Source organism: Leptodactylus fuscus, chromosome 5, assembly GCF_031893055.1.
Source record: "Leptodactylus fuscus isolate aLepFus1 chromosome 5, aLepFus1.hap2, whole genome shotgun sequence".
Taxonomy (NCBI): domain Eukaryota; kingdom Metazoa; phylum Chordata; class Amphibia; order Anura; family Leptodactylidae; genus Leptodactylus; species Leptodactylus fuscus.
In genome coordinates, this window is record NC_134269.1 from 92,649,113 (window position 1) to 92,674,116 (window position 25,004).

At 45.2% G+C, this 25,004-nt stretch overlaps 1 protein-coding gene across 1 annotated transcript in view; it reads right to left on the reverse strand.

The window, feature by feature from the left end:
- Positions 1 to 25,004, reverse strand: part of CYP11A1 (cytochrome P450 family 11 subfamily A member 1) — a 49,837-nt gene that overhangs the window by 6,333 nt on the left and 18,500 nt on the right. The window contains exons 4-5 of the mRNA XM_075273712.1: positions 16,232 to 16,435; positions 10,616 to 10,770 (exon numbers count right to left, since the gene is read on the reverse strand). Of these exons, the coding sequence (XP_075129813.1) occupies positions 10,616 to 10,770; positions 16,232 to 16,435 (359 nt within the window). The remainder of the gene's footprint in view (positions 1 to 10,615; positions 10,771 to 16,231; positions 16,436 to 25,004) is intronic.

Genomic DNA, 25,004 nt, shown 5'->3' on the forward strand with positions numbered 1-25,004 from the left:
ACATTATCACTAGAGATGAGCGAACACTAAAATGTTCGAGGTTCGAAATTCGATTCGAACAGCCGCTCAATGTTCGTGTGTTCGAACGGGTTTCGAACCCCATTATAGTCTATGGGGAACAGATACTCGTTAAGGGGGAAACCCAAATCCGTGTCTGGAGGGTCACCAAGTCCACTATGACACCCCAGGAAATGATGCCAACACCTCTGGAATGACACTGGGACAGCAGGGGAAGCATGTCTGGGGGCATCTAACACACCAAAGACCCTCTATTACCCCAACATCACAGCCTAACAACTACACACTTTACACACTCAATACCACCTCTCTGACAGTAGGAAAACACCTTGAAACATGTGTATTTGGCACTTGCAGTGAGGAGAGCTTGTCACCAGCAGTGAATTTGGCCCTTGTAGTAAGTTGAGGTTGGCACCAACATTTGTTTTGAAAATCAGGGTGGATTGAGCCTCTAACCAGCAGAGTTTGGGCAAATTCATGGTGGAGGGAGCCTCTAAAAACCCCAGTTTGAACCAATTCATGGTGGAGGGAGCCTCTAAAAACCCCAGTTTGGACCAATTCATGGTGGAGGGAGCCTATAAACAGCCCAGTTTGGACCAATTCATGGTGGAGGGAGCCTCTAAAAACCCCAGTTTGGACCAATTCATGGTGGAGGGAGCCTCTAAACAGCCCAGTTTGGGCAAATTCATGGTGGAGGGAGCCTCTAAACAGCCCAGTTTGGGCAAATTCATGGTGGAGGGAGCCTCTAAAAACCCCAGTTTGGACCAATTCATGGTGGAGGGAGCCTCTAAAAACCCCAGTTTGGACCAATTCATGGTGGAGGGAGCCTCTAAAAACCCCAGTTTGGACCAATTCATGATGGAGGGAGCCTCTAAACAGCCCAGTTTGGGCAAATTCATGGTGGAGGGAGCCTCTAAAAACCCCCAGTTTGGACCAATTCATGGTGGAGGGAGCCTCTAAAAACCCCAGTTTGGACCAATTCATGGTGGAGGGAGCCTCTAAAAACCCCAGTTTGGACCAATTCATGATGGAGGGAGCCTCTAAACAGCCCAGTTTGGGCAAATTCATGGTGGAGGGAGCCTCTAAAAACCCCAGTTTGGACCAATTCATGGTGGAGGGAGCCTCTAAAAACCCCAGTTTGGACCAATTCATGGTGGAGGGAGCCTCTAAACAGCTCAGTTTGGGCAAATTCATGGTGGAGGGAGCCTCTAAACAGCCCAGTTTGGGCAAATTCATGGTGGAGGGAGCCTCTAAAAACCCCAGTTTGGACCAATTCATGGTGGAGGGAGCCTCTAAAAACCCCAGTTTGGACCAATTCATGGTGGAGGGAGCCTCTAAAAACCCCAGTTTGGACCAATTCATGGTGGAGGGAGCCTATAAACAGCCCAGTTTGGACCAATTCATGGTGGAGGGAGCCTCTAAAAACCCCAGTTTGGACCAATTCATGGTGGAGGGAGCCTCTAAACAGCCCAGTTTGGGCAAATTCATGGTGGAGGGAGCCTCTAAACAGCCCAGTTTGGTCAAATTCATGGTGGAGGGAGCCTCTAAAAACCCCAGTTTGGACCAATTCATGGTGGAGGGAGCCTATAAACAGCCCAGTTTGGACCAATTCATGGTGGAGGGAGCCTCTAAAAACCCCAGTTTGGACCAATTCATGGTGGAGGGAGCCTCTAAACAGCCCAGTTTGGACCAATTCATGGTGGAGGGAGCCTCTAAACAGCTCAGTTTGGGCAAATTCATGGTGGAGGGAGCCTCTAAACAGCCCAGTTTGGGCAAATTCATGGTGGAGGGAGCCTCTAAAAACCCCAGTTTGGACCAATTCATGGTGGAGGGAGCCTCTAAAAACCCCAGTTTGGACCAATTCATGGTGGAGGGAGCCTCTAAAAACCCCAGTTTGGACCAATTCATGGTGGAGGGAGCCTATAAACAGCCCAGTTTGGACCAATTCATGGTGGAGGGAGCCTCTAAAAACCCCAGTTTGGACCAATTCATGGTGGAGGGAGCCTCTAAAAACCCCAGTTTGGACCAATTCATGGTGGAGGGAGCCTCTAAACAGCTCAGTTTGGGCAAATTCATGGTGGAGGGAGCCTCTAAACAGCCCAGTTTGGGCAAATTCATGGTGGAGGGAGCCTCTAAAAACCCCAGTTTGGACCAATTCATGGTGGAGGGAGCCTCTAAAAACCCCAGTTTGGACCAATTCATGGTGGAGGGAGCCTCTAAAAACCCCAGTTTGGACCAATTCATGGTGGAGGGAGCCTATAAACAGCCCAGTTTGGACCAATTCATGGTGGAGGGAGCCTCTAAAAACCCCAGTTTGGACCAATTCATGGTGGAGGGAGCCTCTAAACAGCCCAGTTTGGGCAAATTCATGGTGGAGGGAGCCTCTAAACAGCCCAGTTTGGTCAAATTCATGGTGGAGGGAGCCTCTAAAAACCCCAGTTTGGACCAATTCATGGTGGAGGGAGCCTATAAACAGCCCAGTTTGGACCAATTCATGGTGGAGGGAGCCTCTAAAAACCCCAGTTTGGACCAATTCATGGTGGAGGGAGCCTCTAAACAGCCCAGTTTGGACCAATTCATGGTGGAGGGAGCCTCTAAAAACCCCAGTTTGGACCAATTCATGGTGGAGGGAGCCTCTAAACACCCAAGTTTGGACCAATTCATGGTGGAGGGAGCCTCTAAAAACCCCAGTTTGGACCAATTCATGGTGGAGGGAGCCTCTAAACAGCCCAGTTTGGACCAATTCATGGTGGAGGGAGCCTCTAACCAGCAGAGTTGGTGGAAATCAGGGTAGAGGGAGCCTCTAACCAGCAGAGTTGTGGGAAAGCAGGGTGGAGGGAGCCTCTAACCAGCAGAGTTGGTGGAAATCAGGGTGGAGGGAGCCTCTAATCAGCAGAGTTGGGGGAAATCAGGGTGGAGGGAGCCTAGTATTAGCAGAATTGTGCAACGCTTATGGTGGATGAGTATGAGGATGCGGAGGAATTGGAGAGGTTGAGTACAGACATGGAGTTTCATGTTGGGGTGCTTTACACAGGTGGGCACAAAAATGAAGGCTCTATCCAGTGGTGGTTCATTTTTATCAAAGTGAGCCGGTCGGCACTCTCAGCTGACAGACGGGTGCGCTTGTCAGTGATGATGCCACCGGCTGCACTGAACACCCTCTCAGATAGGACGCTGGCGGCAGGACAGGACAGCACCTCCAAGGCATATAGGGCAAGTTCAAGCCACAGGTCCAACTTTGACACCCAATACGTGTAGGGCGCAGAGGGGTCGGAGAGGACAGGGCTGTGGTCGGAAAGGTATTCCCGCAACATGCGCCTATACTTCTCACGCCTGGTGACACTAGGACCCTCCGTGGCGGCACTTTGGCGAGGGGGTGCCATCAAGGTGTCCCAGACCTTAGACAGTGTGCCCCTCGTTTGTGTGGACCGGTGAGAACTTGGTTGCCTACTGGAGGAACTGCCCTCCCTGCCGCCAACGTCACATGCTGGAAACATCTCCATCATATTCTGCACCAATTGCCTGTGGCAAGCATTGATGCGATTGGCCCTCCCCTCTACCGGAATAAAAGATGAGATGTTGTTTTTATACCGGGGGTCAAGGATAGCAAAGATCCAGTACTGGTTGTCCTCCATGATTTTGACAATACGCTTGTCGGTTGTAAAGCACCCCAACATGAACTCAGCCATGTCTGCCACAGTGTTAGTTGGCATGACTCCTCTGGCCCCACCGGAAAGTTCAATCTCCATTTCCTCCTCATCCTCCATGTCTACCCATCCGCGCTGCAACAATGGGACGATTCGAAGTTGCCCGGAAGCCTCCTGTATCACCATCACATCATCGGACAACTCTTCTTCCTCCTCCTCCTCCTCCTCCTCCATTAAACACAGTGAAGCGGACAGATGTGTGGACCTACTCTCCAGCTGTGACGGATCGGATGCTATCCCTAACTCCTCTGTGTGATCTGAGTTATCCCTGATGTCAATCAGGGATTCTCTCAGAACACACAAGAGCGGGATTGTAAGGCTCACCATCGCATCCTCAGAGCTCACCCTCCTTGTGGACTCCTCAAACACCCGTAGGATGTCACAAAGGTCTCTCATCCATGGCCACTCATGGATGTGAAACTGAGGCAGCTGACTTTGTGGCACCCTAGGGTTTTGTAGCTGGTATTCCATCAAAGGTCTCTGCTGCTCAACCACTCTATTCAACATCTGAAACGTTGAGTTCCAGCGTGTGGGGACGTCGCACAAAAGCCGGTGTTGTGGCACATGCAGGCGTTGCTGGAGAGATTTTAAGCTAGCAGCGGCTACTGTCGACTTGCGAAAGTGGGCGCACATGCGCCGCACTTTCACCAGTAGCTCTGGAACATTGGGGTAGCTCTTTAGGAAACGTTGCACCACTAGGTTGAAGACGTGGGCCAGGCATGGAACATGTTGGAGTCCGGCAAGCTCCAGAGCTGCTACCAGGTTCCGGCCGTTATCACAAACGACCATGCCTGGGCCCAGGTGCAGCGGCTCAAACCATATTGCCGTCTCATCGAGGAGGGCATCCCTCACCTCGGAGGCAGTGTGCTGTCTGTCCCCCAAGCTGATCAGCTTCAGCACAGCCTGCTGACGTCTACCAACGCCAGTGCTGCAACGTTTCCAACTCGTAGCTGGGGTCAATCTAACAGCGGAGGAGGAGGCGGTGGCGGAGGAGGAGGCGGTGGCGGAGGAGGAGGCGGTAGAGGAGGAGGAGGAGGGGGGTGTTCTTCTCGTGTCCCTGCCAGGAATGTTAGGCGGGGAGACGAGGTACACTGGGCCAGTTTGGGAAGCAGTCCCAGCCTCAACTACATTCACCCAGTGTGCCGTCAGTGAAATGTAGCGTCCCTGTCCGCATGCACTTGTCCACGCGTCGGTGGTCAAGTGGACCTTTGTGCAAAGCGCGGAACTAAGGGCCCGCCTGATGTTGAGTGACACGTGCTGGTGCAAGGCGGGGACGGCACACCGGGAGAAGTAGTGACGGCTAGGGACGGCATAGCGAGGTGCCGCAGTTGCCATCAGGTCCAGGAAGGCGGGAGTTTCAACAAGCCGGAACGCCAACATCTCCTGGGCCAGCAGTTTAGCGATGTTGGCGTTCAAGGCTTGCGCGTGTGGGTGGTTAGCAGTGTATTTCTGCCGCCGCTCCAATGTCTGAGAGATGGTGGGTTGTTGTAAAGAAGCGCCTGATGGTGCCTTTGATGGTGCAGGAGAAGGAGATAAGACAGGAACAGGGGAGGATGAGGGAGAAGTCAACAAAGTGGCGGAGGCAGATGAAGTGGTGTCCTGGCTCGTCCTCTGGAGTGCATCGCCAGCACAGTCAGCAGTGGCAGTGGCAGAGTTAGACGCAGTGGCAGAGGCAGTGGCAGTGGCGTGAACGGCAGGCGGCCTTTGTCCTGCCGTTGCTGTCTGCCACTGATTCCAGTGCTTGGATTCCAAATGACGGCGCATTGAAGTGGTGGACAGGTTGCTCTTCTCAGAGCCCCTAATCAATTTCGAGAGGCAAATTGTGCAGACAACACTATATCTGTCCTCGGCGCATTCCTTGAAAAAACTCCACACCTTCGAGAAACGTGCCCTCGAGGTGGGAGTTTTTCGGGGCTGGGTACGAACTGGAACATCTTGGGAGATTCCGGGTGTGGCCTGGCTTCGCCTAAGCTGCTGACCTCTGCCTCTGCCTCTAGCTACCCTTTTTGGTGCTGCACCTGCCTCAACATCCACACTACTTTCCCCGCTTGACATCCCCCCTGTCCAGGTCGGGTCAGTGTCCTCATCATCCACCACTTCCTCTTCCAACTCCTGTCTCATCTCCTCCTCCCGCACAATGCGCCGGTCAACTGGATGCCCTGACGGCAACTGCGTCACATCATCGTCGATGAGGGTGGGTTGCTGGTCATCCACCACTAAATCGAACGGAGATGGAGGAGACTCTAGTGTTTGAGCATCTGGACACAGATGCTCCTCTGTTAGGTTCGTGGAATCGTGACATGGAGAGGCAGGTTGAGGGACAATGAAAGGAGCGGAGAACAGCTCTGGGGAGCAGGGACAGTTGGGGTTATTGTTCTGTGAAGCTTGGGAATTTTGGGAGGAAGGAGGACAAGACTGTTGGGTAATAGGAGGAGAGGAGGCAGAGTCTGACTGGCTGCTGGACAATGTGCTGTAAGCGTTCTCTGACAGCCATTGCAAGACCTGTTCCTGGTTCTCGGGCCTACTAAGGTTTGTACCCTGCAGTTTAGTTAATGTGACAAGCAACCCTGGCACTGTGGAGTGGCGCAATGCTTGCTGCCCCACAGGAGTAGGCACGGGACGCCCTGTGGCTTCACTGCTACCTTGCTCCCCAGAACCATTCCCCCGACCTCGCCCACGGCCTCGTCCACGTCCCTTTCCGGGAGCCTTGCGCATTTTGAATTCCCAGTCAGACAATGGCACTATATACCAGTAGCAAGAAATGAGGGTATTTATAACCCCAATATATTCTTTGAATTCCCAGTCAGACAATGGCACTATATACCAGTAGCAAGAAATGAGGGTATTTATAACCCCAATATATTCTTTGAATTACCAGTCAGAAACTGGCACTATATGGCAGTAGCAAGAAATGAGGGTATTTGTAACCCCAATATATTCTTTGAATTACCAGTCAGAAACTGGCACTATATGGCAGTAGCAAGAAATGAGGGTATTTGTAACCCCAATATATTCTTTGAATTCCCAGTCAGACAATGGCACTATATACCAGTAGCAAAAATTGTGGGTGCACGTAACCCCAATATATTCTTTGAATTCCCAGTCAGACAATGGCACTATATACCAGTAGCAAAAATTGTGGGTGCACGTAACCCCAATATATTCTTTGAATTCCCAGTCAGACAATGGCACTATATACCAGTAGCAAGAAATGAGGGTATTTATAACCCCAATATATTCTTTGAATTCCCAGTCAGACAATGGCACTATATACCAGTAGCAAAAATTGTGGGTGCACGTAACCCCAATATATTCTTTGAATTACCAGTCAGAAACTGGCACTATATGGCAGTAGCAAGAAATGAGGGTATTTGTAACCCCAATATATTCTTTGAATTCCCAGTGAGACAATGGCACTATATACCAGTAGCAAAAATTGTGGGTGCACGTAACCCCAATATATTCTTTGAATTCCCAGTGAGACAATGGCACTATATACTAGTAGCAAGAAATGAGGGTATTTATAACCCCAATATATTCTTTGAATTCCCAGTCAGACAATGGCACTATATACCAGTAGCAAGAAATGAGGGTATTTGTAACCCCAATATATTCTTTGAATTCCCAGTCAGACAATGGCACTATATACCAGTAGCAAAAATTGTGGGTGCACGTAACCCCAATATATTCTTTGAATTCCCAGTGAGACAATGGCACTATATACCAGTAGCAAGAAATGAGGGTATTTTTAACCCCAATATATTCTTTGAATTCCCAGTCAGACAATGGCACTATATACCAGTAGCAAGAAATGAGGGTATTTGTAACCCCAATATATTCTTTGAATTCCCAGTCAGACAATGGCACTATATACCAGTAGCAAAAATTGTGGGTGCACGTAACCCCAATATATTCTTTGAATTCCCAGTGAGACAATGGCACTATATACCAGTAGCAAGAAATGAGGGTATTTTTAACCCCAATATATTCTTTGAATTCCCAGTCAGACAATGGCACTATATACCAGTAGCAAGAAATGAGGGTATTTGTAACCCCAATATATTCTTTGAATTCCCAGTCAGACAATGGCACTATATACCAGTAGCAAAAATTGTGGGTGCACGTAACCCCAATATATTCTTTGAATTCCCAGTGAGACAATGGCACTATATACTAGTAGCAAGAAATGAGGGTATTTATAACCCCAATATATTCTTTGAATTCCCAGTCAGACAATGGCACTATATACCAGTAGCAAGAAATGAGGGTATTTGTAACCCCAATATATTCTTTGAATTCCCAGTCAGACAATGGCACTATATACCAGTAGCAAAAATTGTGGGTGCACGTAACCCCAATATATTCTTTGAATTCCCAGTGAGACAATGGCACTATATACCAGTAGCAAGAAATGAGGGTATTTTTAACCCCAATATATTCTTTGAATTCCCAGTCAGACAATGGCACTATATACCAGTAGCAAGAAATGAGGGTATTTGTAACCCCAATATATTCTTTGAATTCCCAGTCAGACAATGGCACTATATACCAGTAGCAAAAATTGTGGGTGCACGTAACCCCAATATATTCTTTGAATTCCCAGTGAGACAATGGCACTATATACCAGTAGCAAAAATTGTGGGTGCACGTAACCCCAATATATTCTTTGAATTCCCAGTCAGACAATGGCACTATATACCAGTAGCAAGAAATGAGGGTATTTATAACCCCAATATATTCTTTGAATTCCCAGTCAGACAATGGCACTATATACCAGTAGCAAAAATTGTGGGTGCACGTAACCCCAATATATTCTTTGAATTACCAGTCAGAAACTGGCACTATATGGCAGTAGCAAGAAATGAGGGTATTTGTAACCCCAATATATTCTTTGAATTCCCAGTGAGACAATGGCACTATATACCAGTAGCAAAAATTGTGGGTGCACGTAACCCCAATATATTCTTTGAATTCCCAGTGAGACAATGGCACTATATACTAGTAGCAAGAAATGAGGGTATTTATAACCCCAATATATTCTTTGAATTCCCAGTCAGACAATGGCACTATATACCAGTAGCAAGAAATGAGGGTATTTGTAACCCCAATATATTCTTTGAATTCCCAGTCAGACAATGGCACTATATACCAGTAGCAAAAATTGTGGGTGCACGTAACCCCAATATATTCTTTGAATTCCCAGTGAGACAATGGCACTATATACCAGTAGCAAGAAATGAGGGTATTTATAACCCCAATATATTCTTTGAATTCCCAATCAGACAATGGCACTATATACCAGTAGCAAGAAATGAGGGTATTTGTAACCCCAATATATTCTTTGAATTCCCAGTCAGACAATGGCACTATATACCAGTAGCAAAAATTGTGGGTGCACGTAACCCCAATATATTCTTTGAATTCCCAGTGAGACAATGGCACTATATACCAGTAGCAAGAAATGAGGGTATTTTTAACCCCAATATATTCTTTGAATTCCCAGTCAGACAATGGCACTATATACCAGTAGCAAAAATTGTGCGTGCACGTAACCCCAATATATTCTTTGAATTCCCAGTGAGACAATGGCACTATATACCAGTAGCAAGAAATGAGGGTATTTATAACCCCAATATATTCTTTGAATTCCCAATCAGACAATGGCACTATATACCAGTAGCAAGAAATGAGGGTATTTGTAACCCCAATATATTCTTTGAATTCCCAGTCAGACAATGGCACTATATACCAGTAGCAAAAATTGTGGGTGCACGTAACCCCAATATATTCTTTGAATTCCCAGTCAGACAATGGCACTATATACCAGTAGCAAAAATAGTGGGTGTATATAGCCCCAATTCTATTGCTAGGGGACTTGCAGGGTATTTCTGAGGTGAAGGTGGGGGGGCACACCGTTGGAACGGGGATTTGGGGTGTATATATGGGGTTTACGGGAATATACTGTCAGTGTGTTCCATTCAGGATCCTGGGAAAGCTGGGTTGCGGCGATTGAGCCCGTCAGTGCCACGTTACACTGACAAGCTTCTCCCTGGAATTGAAGTTATATGTAAGCCCAATATATTCTTTGAATTCCCAGTGAGACAATGGCACTATATGGCAGTAGCAAAAATAGTGGGTGTATATAGCCCCAATTCTATTGCTAGGGGACTTGCAGGGTATTTCTGGGGTGAAGGTGGGGGGGCACACCGTTGGAACGGGTATCGGGGGTATATATCGGGTATACGGGAATACACTGACAGTGTATTCCATTCAGGATCCTGGGAAAGCTGGGTTGCGGCGATTGAGCCCGTCAGTGCCACGTTACACTGACAAGCTTCTCCCTGGAATTTAGCTCTTATAAGAGCTGTTGGTTGTCTTCTCCTTCCTATCCTAGCCTGTCCCTGCCTACCCAGAATCTAAGCCCTAGCTAACTGGACGGAAACCTCCGTCCCCGGTGAATTGCAAGCTCAGAATGACGCGAAGCTGGGCGTCGCTGTTCTTTTAAATTAGAGGTCACATGTTTTCGGCAGCCAATGGGTTTTGCCTACTTTTTTCAACGTCACCGGTGTCGTAGTTCCTGTCCCACCTACCCAGCGCTGTTATTGGAGCAAAAAAGGCGCCAGGGAAGGTGGGAGGGGAATCGAGTAATGGCGCACTTTACCACGCGGTGTTCGATTCGATTCGAACATGCCGAACAGCCTAATATCCGATCGAACATGAGTTCGATAGAACACTGTTCGCTCATCTCTAATTATCTCCACTTATGGGGCTTGCTGCTAAAATTTCTAATTTTATATACAGAGAGGATTTTTGGGAATCACACATCACAATGATTTCATCGGTAACAGTATAATTTAATACAAAACATTAAGACGTGATCAGTGTCTCACCGTGTCCACACCCCCTGCCATCAGTTCGGTAATACTAGCTTTAATGTCCTCAAGTGGAAGCTGATCTTGAAGAAGTAGATTGGAAAGGACTCCAGAATATGTATTGTCTGTGCGATACTTTAGAGAACTGTAGATACCCTGGATACATCGATCAGCTAGAGAGACAAGATTCACATTATATACATATGTGGACGCATACATTTGCAAATCTAGAGAACCTTAAAGCATACCTCCAGTTATAAGCAACTTTTAATAAATGAATAGTACAGATTAACATATGAAACTTTCTAATATATTTTATTAAATAAACATGATTTTCTTCTCCACGTTTCAGGCAGTTACTTTCTCCACACTAGTCTATGAAGAGGGGGGTTGGATAGAAAAGAAACTTAAATAATAACTTCTGTTATACTCTGCTATTCCTTTCTTTTTTTTTAACACTGCTAAGTTCTAGATATGAGGCTACTAGTACACAAAATGAGACAATAAATCAATTAACCAGGCCTCTGGAAAATCCTACTCAACCCCTCCCTGCTACATAGAGTTGCATGTGTGAGACTTAATATGAGTTAAACAAGCAGTCAGATTGAATATTGATGGAGAAGGAGAACATCTTAATAAAAGAGGAAGGAAACAGATATCCTTAATAAGATATATCACAAAGTTTCTTATGTTCACCAGTACTAAAGCCCTATTCATGGTCAAGCTTGATTGGTCTTGGCATAAATATGTTTGAATGAGACCAAAGACAACATCTGCAAGGAGTTTGTATATTCTCCCCGTGTTTGAATGGTTTTGCTCTGGTTACTCCAGTTTCCTCCCGCACTTCAAAGACATACTGATAGGGAATGTAGATTGTGAGCCCTATATGAGACTGACAATGTCTGTAAAGCTCTGCGGGATATGTTGGGACTATTAAGTAAGAAAAGTAAATAAATAAAATAAATGAATAAATATTAGATCAAATAAGACAGCATACGCCATGAGTCTGGTGAAGGTAGTTATTAGTCCAAACTTTGGTTTGGACTAATAACTATGGCAGATACAATAAGTGGCAATTCTTTCATCTGTACCTATAACAAGATGACATCCTATAGTACAACAAATTTCAAGATGTCACATAATTACTTTTACAAAGATTTTACACCAAGAAACACATTTGGACATACTCAGTCCTTTTGATGTAATCCATATTTTATATGTAAAGGTTTAATTTAGAGATGAGCAAGTAGTGAAATATTTGATATTCGTTTCGAGTAGACCCTCAATATTCGACCGAATATCGAATCCCATTATAGTCTATGGGGAAAAATGCTCGTTTCACGGGAAACCACAATTCGACTAAGGAGAGTCACCAAGTCCACAATGACACCTCAGCAAATGATGCCAACACCTCTGGGACAGCAAGAGAAGCATGCTTAGGTGCATCTAACACGCCCAAGTCCCAGTATTACTCCACTATCACAGCCTATCAACTAGACACTTTCCAAACTCAATAGAACCTCTATGAAAGTGGAAAAATACTTGGAAACCTTCTTTCCTCTACATTAGTATGGACAGAAAGACAAATTTTAAGCTAAAGAAACATTAGCAAGCTCCCTTTTAAATCACGTTGCCCATGACAACCACAGATGGCATAGGCAATGGGAAATACAACAGCCCCCACCCTTAACTGTCATTGTGTATGTGTGTGTGATGTGGTGAGACCTCCAAAAATACTTTTCTGGCCCTTGAGGTGAACCCTTCCAAATTAAGTTAGAGGATCTTAAGCTGAGCTACCAGTAGAGATTGCGGCACTTTGGGTGAGTTGAGCCTTTAACCAGCAAAATTTTTGGCCCTTTGGGTGAATTGAGCCTTTAACCAGCAGTATTTTTGGCCCTTAAGGTGAGTTGAGCCTTTAACCAGCAGTGTTTTTAGCCCTTTGGGTGAGTTGAGCCTTTTACCAGCAGAGTTTTTGGCTCTTTGGGTGAATTGAGCCTTTAAACAGCAGTGTTTTTGGCCCTTTAGGTGAGTTGAGCCTTTTACCAGCAGTGTTTTAGTTTTTAGCCCTTTGGGTGAGTTGAGCCTTTTACCAGCCGAGTTTTTGGCTCTTTGGGTGAATTGAGCCTTTAAACAGCAGTATTTTAGTTATTGGTCCTTTGGGTGAATTGAGCCTTTAACCAGCAGTGTTTTTGGCCCTTCAGGTGAATTGAACCTTTAACCAGCAGTGTTTTTGGCCCCTGAGGTGAGATGAGCCTTTAACCAGCAGTATTTTTGGCCCTTTAGGTGAGTTGAGCCTTTTACCAGCAGTGTTTTAGTTTTTGGCCCTTTGGGTGAGTTGAGCCTTTTACCAGCAGAGTTTTTGGCCCTTTGGGTGAATTGAGCCTTTAACCAGCATTTTTTTGGCCCTTGAGGTGAGTTGAGCCTTTAACCAGCAGTGTTTTTGGCCCTTTGTGTGAGCTGAGCCTTTTAACAGCAGACTTTTTGGCCCTTTGGGTGAATTGAGCCTTTAAACAGCAGAGTTTTAGTTATTGGCCCTAAGGGTGAATTGAGCCTTTAACCAGCAGTGTTTTTGGCCCTTTAGGTGAGTTGAGCCTTTAACCAGCAGTGTTTTTGGCCTTTGGGGTGAGTTGAGGCTTTTACCAGTAGTGTTTTAGTTTTTGGCCCTTGGGGTGAATTGAGCCTTGTGCCAGCAGTGTTTTTCGTTCTTGGCCCTTGGGGTGAGTTGAGCCTTGTACCAGCAGTGTTTTAGTTTTTGGCCCTTGGGGTGAGTTGAGCCTTGTACCAGCAGTGTTTTAGGTTTTGGCCCTTGGGGTGAGTTTCGCCTTGTACCAGCAGTGTTTTAGTTTTTGGCCGGTGGGGTGAATTGAGCCTTGTACCAGCAGTGTTTTAGTTTTTGGCCCTTGGGGTGAATGAGCCTTGAATCAGCAGTGATTTAGTTTTTGGCCCTTGGGGTGAGTTGAGCCTTGTACCAGCAGAGTTTTAGTTTTTGGCCCTTGGGGTGAGCTATGAAAAAATATTTTTCAGGCCCTTGTGGTGAGCCATAAGAAAATGATTTTTCAGGCCCTTGGGGTGAGCCATAAAAAAAATTTTTAGGCCCTTGGGGTGAGCCATACAAAAAATATTTTTCAGGCCCTTGGGGTGAGCCATAAAAAAAATATTTTTAAGGTCCTTGGGGTGAGCCAAAAAAAAATTATTTTTAAGGCCCTTGGGGTGAGCCATAAAAATTTTTTTTTTCAGGCCCTTGGGGTGAGCCTTAATGGGGTGGTTTTAAATGTTTTTCAACAGTGATGGTTGTGGTGTTGGAGGAGGAGGAGGACGAGGAGGAGGACGAAGAACTTGTGAGCTGGAACAGAAACATGGAACTGTGTCTTGTCATTAGCACTGAGGACTAGAGATGAGCGAACAGCGTTCGATCGAGTACATGTTCGATCGGATATCAGGCTGTTCGAGATGTTTGATTCGAGTCGAACACCAGGTGGCAAACTCACTAAAAATTCGATTCCCCTCCCACCTTCCCTGGCGCTTTTTTTGCACCAATAACTGCACAGGGGAGGTGGGACAGGAACTACGACAACGGAGGCATAAAAAAAAAAATCGGAAAAAGTAATTGGCTGGCTAAATCAGGTGACCTCCAATTTATACGAACAGTGAATTTAATATCCAGTTTATATGAGACTGTGAACTATGTGACTGTGAGACAGGGATAGATCTACAGGCAGGGTTAGCTAGGGATCACCTTTATTTAGCTGGGAATGTTACTCAAACAGCTCTTTGGGGCTCTATCTGGTCAGGATCCCTGTCAGCTTGCGATATGCGCAAGCTGACTTTTTCCCATAGGAATGCATTGACCAGCGTTGAATGGCCAAATGCCATACAGACTACAGCATTCAGCCAATCAATGCTGGTTCTGCCGGAGGCTCGTCTGTGAGGAGGTGGAGTCTAATATCGGACCAGAATCGAGACTGCTGTGGAATGTTCTTAGACTCCGCCTCCTCTGGCAGAACTAGCGTTGATTGGCCGAATGCTGTACTCTGTATGGCATTCGGCCAATCAACGCTGGTCAATGCATTCCTATGCCGAGATGTAGCAGTGCTGGCCGTGCGCTCAGAACTAGAAAATGGTTTGAGAAAAAGCACTGGAGACTACTAAAGTGTCCAGCAATGAGTCCAGACCTGAATCCCATAGAACACCTGTGGAGAGATCTCAAAATGTCAGTTTGGAGAAGGCACCCTCCAAATCTCAGGGACCTGGAGCAGTTTGCTAAAGAAGAATGGTCTAAAATTCCAGCAGAGCATTGTAAGAAACTCATTGATGGTTACCGGAAGCGGTTGTTCGCAGATATTTTGTCTAAGGGTTGTGCTACCAAGTATTAAGCTGAGGGTGCCAATACTTTTGTCCGGCCCATTTTTGGAGTTTGTTGTAAAATGATCAATGATTTGACTTTTTTTTCATTCTCTTTTGTGTTTTTTCATTGCAGGCAAAATAAATGAAGATATTAATACCAAAGAGTTTGTGCTTGCAATCATTTTCTGGAAGAAACTGAGTATTATCTGCACAATTGCAGGGGTGCCAATACTTTTGGCCAACACTGTATATAGTGTATACGAGTGGTAGGGAATTTGAGCCCTAAAAAGGGCTTTTATGAAATTTTGGCAGGTTCAGTCTAAATACTAGAGGTGTATATACACTCTTCCTGCAGTTTAGCTCTGAAAAGATCTGTTGGTTTTCAGTTTTCCTGCCTAGCAGAAGTCAAAATCTCTTTCTGACCCTGATCATGATGTCACTCCCTATTTCGCCAAACTGCATCTGACATGAATATGGCTGACACTATTCTTATAAATCCGAGGTCACCTGACTTAGCCAGCCAATGACTTTTTCCTATTTTTTCCCATTTTTTCTCGACGCCTACGTTTTCCTGCTTCCTGTCCCACCTTCCCTGCACAGTTATTGGTGCAAAAAAGTGCCAGGGATGGTGGGAGGGGATACGAATTTTTACTGCGTTTACCGCGTGTTATTCGATCAGAATCAAATATGTTGAATACCATAATATTCGATTGAATACCTACTCGATCGAACTGTATTCGCTCATCTCTAGTTTTATTATTATTTTTAGTAATATCCACAACAAATGTTCCCCCATGAAACCACTGAAGTTGGAAACACAAAATTAATAAAGTCCTGCCATAATGTCTGCTTAAGGCCAAGGCCCCATGTAACTGGCTGCATCAAAAGAAGCGCCGCAAGAAAGACTGCGGTGGAAACGCATTGTGGTTTTTCCCATAGCACTTTTCACAGAGTCCTCCAAGTTTTATAGGGAAACATCCAGTGTTTCTGTAGGTATAATTGACATTCCGCGATTTCCAAAAATGCTATTGGAAGGTTGCGGCCTAACAGATGACTGTGTGGGTCCCAAGAAAAAAGGGGGATTATATAATGTATGGAACAAATATATACAGGGACAGCAAAAAACTACAGAATTAAAAGTCAATAACGTCCCCTCCCCTAAAGTACAACACTGCCAATGTCATATCTGATATGTAAACGCTGCTGAAGGTTATTTGAACAGGTAATATGTGATAACTTTAATATACTCAGAGTACAGACAGTATCGCTAGTTGCAGTACTTCCACCTACCATGGTTAAAGATGGAATCCCAGGCCTTCACATGATTCTTCCAAATGGGGGAATTGATAAACCTCAGGAATCGTGGAGGAAGGTAAAGCATGGGGCTAGTGGTGTGGAACATGACAGTTACAGAGTCTATGAATTCTTGAGATTCAGGGTTTATGTAATCTTGCAGTAGACCAAGACGTTGTCCATAAAGCACATAGCAAACAGCTGTAAAAAGAATAAATTTCCATTAATAATGGCACATTGCGATTCGCACATTTCCCTACAGCTAACTTGTGTTACAGACTTCTGCTATCAGCTCTGACAGGAAACAACTAAATACAAACCTGTCACCAGGACCGGCCCTTTACATTTGTTTATGTATGAGACGCCCTCAAATACTGGCCGAGAAGGTACAATTGTACTCACAGCCCCACCCCCCATATCCGCTATGAACAGCAATGATAAATTGACTGATGAAAGGATTTGTTTGGAATTATTGCCGATAATGTGGGTGCAACCAGTTATTACATTTCACTTCCTATAGTGATGATGTGGGTGTTGGTGAGTTTTGTTCCTTAAATGAATGCGGGAATAATTCATTCATTGTTTTTCCTTTGCATAGTATTACATTTTGCTAAAAAAAAAAAAAGATAGAAAGGAGACATAGAATAAAAGGAACATACTATATAAAGGAGGGCAAATTCATTTTCACAGCACGATATACGCGCAGACCAATGAGAAGACATTTCAATATCTTGACTTTAAATACTGAATTTTTAGATTGTCAAGATGCTTTAGGCACCCTCCAGACTGTAAAAAAGCCTTGCAGCGCTGGAGTCCTGGTGCTTAAATCCCGCCAAGGGCAAAAAACCATCTGCAAGGAGTTTGTATGTTCTCCCCGTGTTTGCATGGATTTCCATCCCATATTCCAAAAAAAAAGACATACTGATAGGGAAAAAAATGTACATTGTGAGCTCTATGTGGGGCTCACAATCTACATTAATAAAAAAAAAAAAAATCAGCAATCCATTAAACATGTATATTGAACTTACCTTGTGACTTCTGTGCTGCTGCCATTCAGCATCTTATCTGTTCCATGAATTAAATGGCCACTGACTTTTTCCTGAGAGCTGTCTTTATGTCATAGTCATACACCCCGATCCCTCAGCACTATCTAACACAGGGCAGTGGAGCAGTTGCATGTGTGTGAATTCAGCATTTTATCACAGACGGTGAGCTGAACAAAGCATAAGAAACAGCAGCAGTATGCAGGACTGATTCTAGCTTTTCTTCTGCCCGAGGCAAAAATTTATATGAAATTGAAATAATTTGGGTTTAGGGCTGCATTTGTCATGAAGTGAGATGAGCAGGGTCGGACTGGCCCGCCGGAGCACCGGGGGATCCCCCGGTGGGCCCCCGGGCCCGGACTATACTGCTAATCATTTTAGCATAGGCAGGGGCCCGATCGGGCCCCTGCCTATGCTAAAATGATTTCAATCGGGCCCCTGCCCATGTCAGAGGAGGATTAGGGGAGGCGCTTAGGGCGCCTCCCCTAATCCTAAGAACCAGCGCAAGGAGAGCTACTGATCTCCTTGCGCTTGTTCAGCCATCTACGTATCAGCGTAGGCGGCGTCATCACGTCATCACGCCGCCTACGCTGATACACAGACGTCTGACAGAAGAGGATGCGGCAGCAGCGGGAGCAGCAGAGCGCGGTCGGACGGTAAGTATAATAACTTTTTTTTTTTGTTTTATAATAGGCCGCTGCCTGCTGGAGTATCTACCAGCAGGCAGCGGCCTATTTACCAACCCGGACCTGCTCACTGCCGCCCCCGCTTCCCCTTGTACTTTAGGCCGCGGCGGGCGGTAGTGAATAGGCCCGGGCCAGGCCGCGATCCCACTGCCGCTAATATTATACTCAGGGGTCTTTTCAGACCCCCAAGTATAATAATCGGGGCCCCAGGGGAGGTGAGGGAACATAATAAACAGTGTTACTCACCTCTCCGGGATCCGGTGTTACTCCTAGCTGGCTTCGGGGCTATATGTTAATGCCCAGACGTCACGTGGTCTGGAATATTACCATATAGACCCGAAGGCTGTTCTAGCAGTAACATATAGGCCCGAAGCCTGTTCTAGCAGTAACATATAGGCCCGAAGCCTGTGGTAGTAGCAATAGCCTGTTACTGCGAGCACAGGCTTTGGGCCTGTATGGTAACAGGCTGTTACTGCTACCACAGGCTTTGGGCCTATATGTTACTGCTAGCTCAGGCTTTGGGCCTATATGGTAATATCCCAGACCACGTGACGTCTGACACATTACCATATAGGCCCGAAGCCTGCTAGGAGTAACATCAGATCCCGGAGAGGTGAGTAACAGTGTTTATTATGTTCTCTCACCTCTCCTGGGGCTCCGATTATTATACTCAGGGTCTGAAAAGACCCCCGAGTATAATAATAGTTCATGGGTGTGCAACTGTGGGGCATAATAGAGCTTGAAAGGTCCACTGTGGCCCCTGTAACCTCTATTATGCCCTACAGTGGCCCCCCTGCAACCTCTATTATGCCCCACAGTCTATTGTGCCACCGTGGGGCATAATATAGGCTGCAGGGGCTGCTGTGATATATTACTGTATATATATATATATATATATATATATATATATATATATATATATATATGGTGTGGATGTGTGGAGAAGTGAGGAGTCAAAGATGTCTGTGTTTCAAACTTTACAGAGTCAAGTCACAGCTGGAAGAAGTGGTCACGGCGGTCCAAAGGGAAGAGACGGGAAATGTGGGAAGACGTCTCCTGTGAGTATTACTGCACAAAATATGACTGCATTGTATTTATTGTAATGTTGTGATTTATTGTAATGGTACTGCTAGCACCCCCAATCCCCCCGCTGTCTGAGGTGGACAATCGAAAGATGCCCCCAAATCTTTCAATTACTACAACTCCCAGCAGCTCCAGATGCCCTGGAACTGTTGAGAGTTGTAGTCCACCCACCCCATAGATAATGTCCCACTCTATTGTTATGCTGGTGCCCTTTTCTAGAGCTCCAGCATAACAATATCCAAGTTTCAGAAACGCTGAGGACTTAGGGTATGTTCACACATCAGTATGCCATCCGTCCGTTTGAATTCAGTTTGACACTTCAAAACGGACTGATACACATACTGATCTCTACTCTGGTTACAATTGCTACTTTTAATCCCCTTATCTGTCCTCTAGGGGACGGAGAGCGTTTGCTATCAGCATAAAAAGGTGTCAGTATACAATCAGTATGTGCCTCAGTCCGTTTTGAAGTGTCAAACTGAATTCAAACGGACGGATGGCATACTGATGTGTGAACATACCCTTATCTGCCTGAAAATGGCTGACACCTGGCGGACTTCATTATGTTAATGAGGTCTGCCACTGTCTGTGTGTAACCGCCATTTTGATAGTCCACCTCTCCGTCATTCTGGTCCCATTGTGGACCTGTATGACGGAGAGCTTGCCGCTGTTGTGAACCTAGCATAAGGCTATGGCTACACTATAACTTTTGTCATACAACCAAAGATGTCGCCCTGTGATTCTTTCACTCATGTTAGTGAATGGAGTCACATTGCAACCTGAGGGACCCAATGCGACTCCATTCACTAATGTGAAAGAGTCCCAAAGGGACACTGCGATCTTTGGTTGCATGAAGGAAATAGTAGTGTAGCCATAGCTGTTTTGCACACTGTATTGTGCATGAAAATGCACTTTAAACGTGTATAATGGCAAAAACTGGACGGGCGATATTACATATGGCAGTAGGGTGGGCCCCTGGAAATAATCCCACTGGTGGGCCCTAGGCACCCCAGTCCGACCCTGGAGATGAGCATCTTGACTTTTGTGAAATTTCTGATTCCCAGATTAAGCACAAGTCCATCTCTCCTTGCAGTGTGCTCTGGTGAAGGCATCTGGATTACTGTCTTGGCTTGCAGAAGTGTGCTTGTTTTAGATAAAAGTATTTACTGCTCGCAGTTATCAGCCAATCTCCTGCTATTGTTTTTATTGCGGCCTTGCATATACAGTGCCTTGAACTTTTTCAGGCCCCCTTGAACTTTTCAAGCTTTTGCCACATTTCAGGCTTCAAACATAAAGATAACAAATTTTAATTTTTGGGGGGAAGAATCCACAAGTGGGACACAATTGTGAAGTGGAATGAAATTTATTGGATATTTTAATTTTTTTTTAACCCCTTCCCGACATGCGCCGTAATAGTACGGCGCGTGTCGGGTCTGTAACTATGGCGACCGCCCGGGAGCCGGGCGGCCGTCATAGCCGCTGGGTGTCTACTGCTTTAAGCAGTAGACAACCGGCTCTGATGCCTCCGATCGGTCCCCGGACCGATCGGAGGCATTAACCCCTCCAGCGCTGCTGTCAAAGGCGCCGGAGGCGCCATTTTCCCGGCGGCGCATGGGCGCCGCCATTTTGGCAGGGATCGCCGGCTCCTGGAGCATGCTCCAGGGCCGACCCCCCGTTGCCATGACAGCCGGGAGCCTTGTTAAAGGCTCCCAGCCGGTCTGCAAATTCTCTCTTTTGCAGGCTGGTGTATACAGCCTGCAAAAGAGATGATGATTTTTTGCAATGCATTAGCATTGTAATGCATTGCATTAGTGATCAGACCCCCTGGGGTTCAACACCCCTAGGGGGTCTAATAAATGCAAAAAAAAAAAAAGTAAAAAAAAATATAAAAAAATATAAAAAGTATTAAAAGTTCAAATCACCCCCCTTTCCCTAGAACACATATAAAAGTAGTTAAAAACTGTGAAACATATACATATTAGGTATCCCCGCGTCCGAAATCGCCCGCTCTACAAATCTATAAAAATATTTTTCCTGTTCGGTAAACGCCGTAGCAGGAAAAATATTCAAAAGTGCCAAATTGCCGTTTTTTCACTGTTTTAATTCTGATAAAAATTTGAATAAAAAGTGATCAAAGCAATAACATTTCCCGAAAATGGTAGAACTAAAAAGTACACCCAGCCCCGCAAAAAAAGACGCCCTATACATCCCCATACACGCACGTATAAAAAAGTTACGGCCGTCGGAATATGGCGACTTTTAGAAAAAAATTTTTTTAACACCGTTTTGGAATTTTTTTTAGGGGTCAAAATGTAAATAAAACCATATAAATTTGGTATCCCTGGAACCATACCGAAACACAGAATATAGGGGACATGTCATTTTGGCTGCACAGTGAACGCCGTAAAACCAAAGCCCGTAAGAAAGTCGCAGAAATGCATTTTTTCTTCAAATCCACCCCATTCTGAATTTTTTTCCTGCTTCCCAGTACATTATATAGAATAATTAATGGTGGCATCATGAAGAAAAAATTGTCCCGCAAAAATTAAGACCTCATATGACTCTGGGAGCGGAGAAATAAAAAAGTTATGGGGTTTAGAAGGAGGGGAGTCAAAAACGAAAAACGAAAATCAAAAAATGCCATCGGCGGGAAGGGGTTAATAAATAAAAAACTGAAAAGTGGGGAGTGCAAAATTATTCGTCCCTTTTACTTTCAGTGCCACAAACTCACTCCGTTCAGTTCAGTGAGGATCTCTGAATGATCCAATGTTGTCCTAAATGACTGATGATGATAAATAGAATCCACCTGTGTAATCAAGTCTCCATATAAATGCACCTGCTCTGTGATAGGCTCAGGGTTCTGTTTAAAGGGCAGAGAGCATCAGGAAGACCAAGGAACACACCAGGCAGGTCCGAGATACTGTTGTGGAGAAGTTTAAAGCCGGATTTGGATACAAAAAGATTTCCCAAGCTTTAAACATCCCAAGGAGCACTGTGCAAGCAATCATATTGAAATGGAAGGAGTATCAGACCACTGGAAATCTACCAAGACCCAGCCGTCCCTGTAAACTTTCATCTCAAACAAGGAGAAGACTGATCAGAGATGCAGCCAAGAGGCCCATGATCACTCTGGATCAGGGGTAGGGAACGTACGGCTCTCCATCTGTTGCAAAACTACAATTCCCAGCATGCATACTTGCTCTGTTCTTCTTGGAATTCCCATGGTAGTGAATGGAGCATGATGGGAGTTGTAGTTTCACAGCAGCTGGAGAGCCGAAGGTTCCCTATCCCTGCTCTGGATGATCTGCAGAGATCTACAGCTGAGGTGGGAGAGTCTGTCCATAGGACAACAATCAGTCGTACAGTGCACAAATCTGGCCTTTATGGAAGAGTGGCAAGAGGAAAGCCATTTCTCTAAGATATCCATAAAAAGTCTCATTTAAAGTTTGCCACAAGCCACCTGGGAGACACCAAACATGTGGAAGAAGGTGCTCTGGTCAGATGAAACCAAAATCAAACAATATGTTTGGCATAAAAGCAACACAGCTCATCACCCTGAGCAAAGCATCCCCACTGTCAAACATGGTGGTGGCAAAATCATAGTTTGGGCCTGCTTTTCTTCAGCAGGGACAAGGAAGCCGGTTAAAATTGATAGGATGATGGATGGAGCCAAATACAGGACCATTCTGGAAGAAAACCTATTGGAGTCTGCGAAAGAACTGAAACTGGGACGCAGATTTATCTTCCAACAAGACAATGATCGAAAAAATAAAGCAAAATCTACAATGGAATGGTTCACAAATAAACATTTCCAGGTGTTAGAATGGCCAAGTCAAAGCCCAGACCTGAACCCAATCGAGAATCTGTGGAAAGAGCTGAAAACTGCTGTTCACAAACGCTCTCCATCCAACCTCACTGAGCTCCAGCTGTTTTGCAAGAAGAATGGGCAAGAATTTCAGTTTCTCGATGTTCAAAACTGATAGAGACATACCCCAAGCGACTTTCAGCTGTAATTGCAGCAAAAGGTGGCGCTACAAAGTATTAACGCAAGGTGGACAAATAAATTTGCATGCCCCACTTTTCAGTTTTTTATTTGTTAAAAAAGTTTAAAATATCCAATAAATTTTGTTCCACTTTACAATTGTGTCCCACTTGTTTATTCTTCCCAAATAAATTTAAATTTGATATCTTTATTAGAGATGATCGAGTAGTGAAATATTCGATATTCATTTCGAGTAGACCCTCAATATTTGACTATTCGACCGAATATTGTATAACATTATAGTCTATGGGGAAAAAATGCTTGTTTCAGGGGAAACCACAATTCGACTAATGAGAGTCACCAAGTCCACAATGACACCTCAGCAAATGATTCCAACACCTCTGGAATGCAACTGGGACAGCAGGGGAAATATGCCTGGGGGCATCTAACAGCCCAAGTCCCAGTATTACCCCAATATTACAGCCTATCAACTAGACACTTTCCAAACTCAATAGAACCTCTATGAAAGTGGAAAAATACTTGGAAAACTATTTTCTTCTACATTATTATGGACAGAAAGACAAATTTTAAGCTAAAGAAACATTAGCATGCACCCCTTTAAATCACGTTGCCCATGACAACCACAGATGGCATAGGCAATGGGAAATCCAACAGCCCCCACCCTTAACTGTCATTATTTATGTGTGTGTGATGTGGTGAGACCTCCAAAAATTACTTTTCTGGCCCTTCACATGAGCCCTTCCAAATTAAGTTAGAGGCTCTTAAGCTGAGCCATACAAAAACTTACTTTTCAGACCTTTGGGGTGAGCCCTCCCAAACTTAGCTTCAGGCCCTTGTACCAGCAGAGTATTAGACCATTGAAGTCAGTTGAGCCTTGCACCAGTAGAGTATTAGGCCCTTAAAGTGAGTTGAGCCTTGCACCAGCAGAGTTTTAGGCCCTTGAAGTGAGTTGAGCCTTGCACTAGCAGAGTATTAAGCCCTTGAACTGAGTCGAGCCTTTTAGTAGCAGAGTTTTAGGCCCTTGAAGTGAGTTGAGCCTTGTACCAGCAGAGTTTTAGGCCCTTAAAGTGAGTTGAGCCTTGTACCAGCAGAGTATTAAGCTCTTGAAGTAAGTTCAGCCTTGTAGTAGCAGAGTTTCAGCCCCTCCAGGTGAGTTGAGCCTTGTAGCAGCAGAATTTTTGGCCCTTTGGATGAGTTGAGCCTTTTTAGCAGCAGTGTTTTAGTTTTGGCCCTTTGGGTGAATTGAGCCTTGTAGCAGCAGAGTTTTAGTTTTTGGTCCTTTGGGTGAATTGAGCCTTTTACCAGCAGAGTTTTTGGCCCTTGAAGTGAGTTGAGCCTTGTAGCAGCAGAGTTTTTGGCCCTTTGGGTGAATTGAGTCTTGTAGCAGCAGAGTTTTAGTTTTTGGCCCTTTGGGTGAATTAAGCCTTTTGCCAGCAGAGGTTTTGGCCCATGGGGTGAGTTGAGCCTTGTAGCAGCAGAGTTGGTTAAAGGGATCCTATCAGTCGGACACAATTTCTTGTAGATACTACGTCGGAATAGCCTTAAGAAAGGCTATTCGTCTCCTACCTTTCGTCGTCTTTTCCGCGCCACTGTTCACCTACAATCCCGATTCTTGTCAGCATGGAGAAGACGACGAAAGGTAGAAGACGAATAGCTTTTCTTAAGGCTATTCCGACGTGGTACCTACAAAATATTGTGTCTGACTGATAGGATCTCTAACCAGCAGTGTTTTAGTTTTTTGCCCTTTAGGTGAACTGAGCCTTTTACCAGCAGAGTTTTTGGCCCTTTGGGTGAGTTGAGCCTTTAACCAGCAGTGTTTTAGTTTTTGGCCCTTTAGGTGAATTGAGCCTTTAACCAGCAGTATTTTAGTTTTTGGCCCTTTGGGTGAATTGAGCCTTTAACCAGCAGGGTATTAGGCCCTTTGGGTGAATTGAGCCTTCCACCAGCAGTGTTTT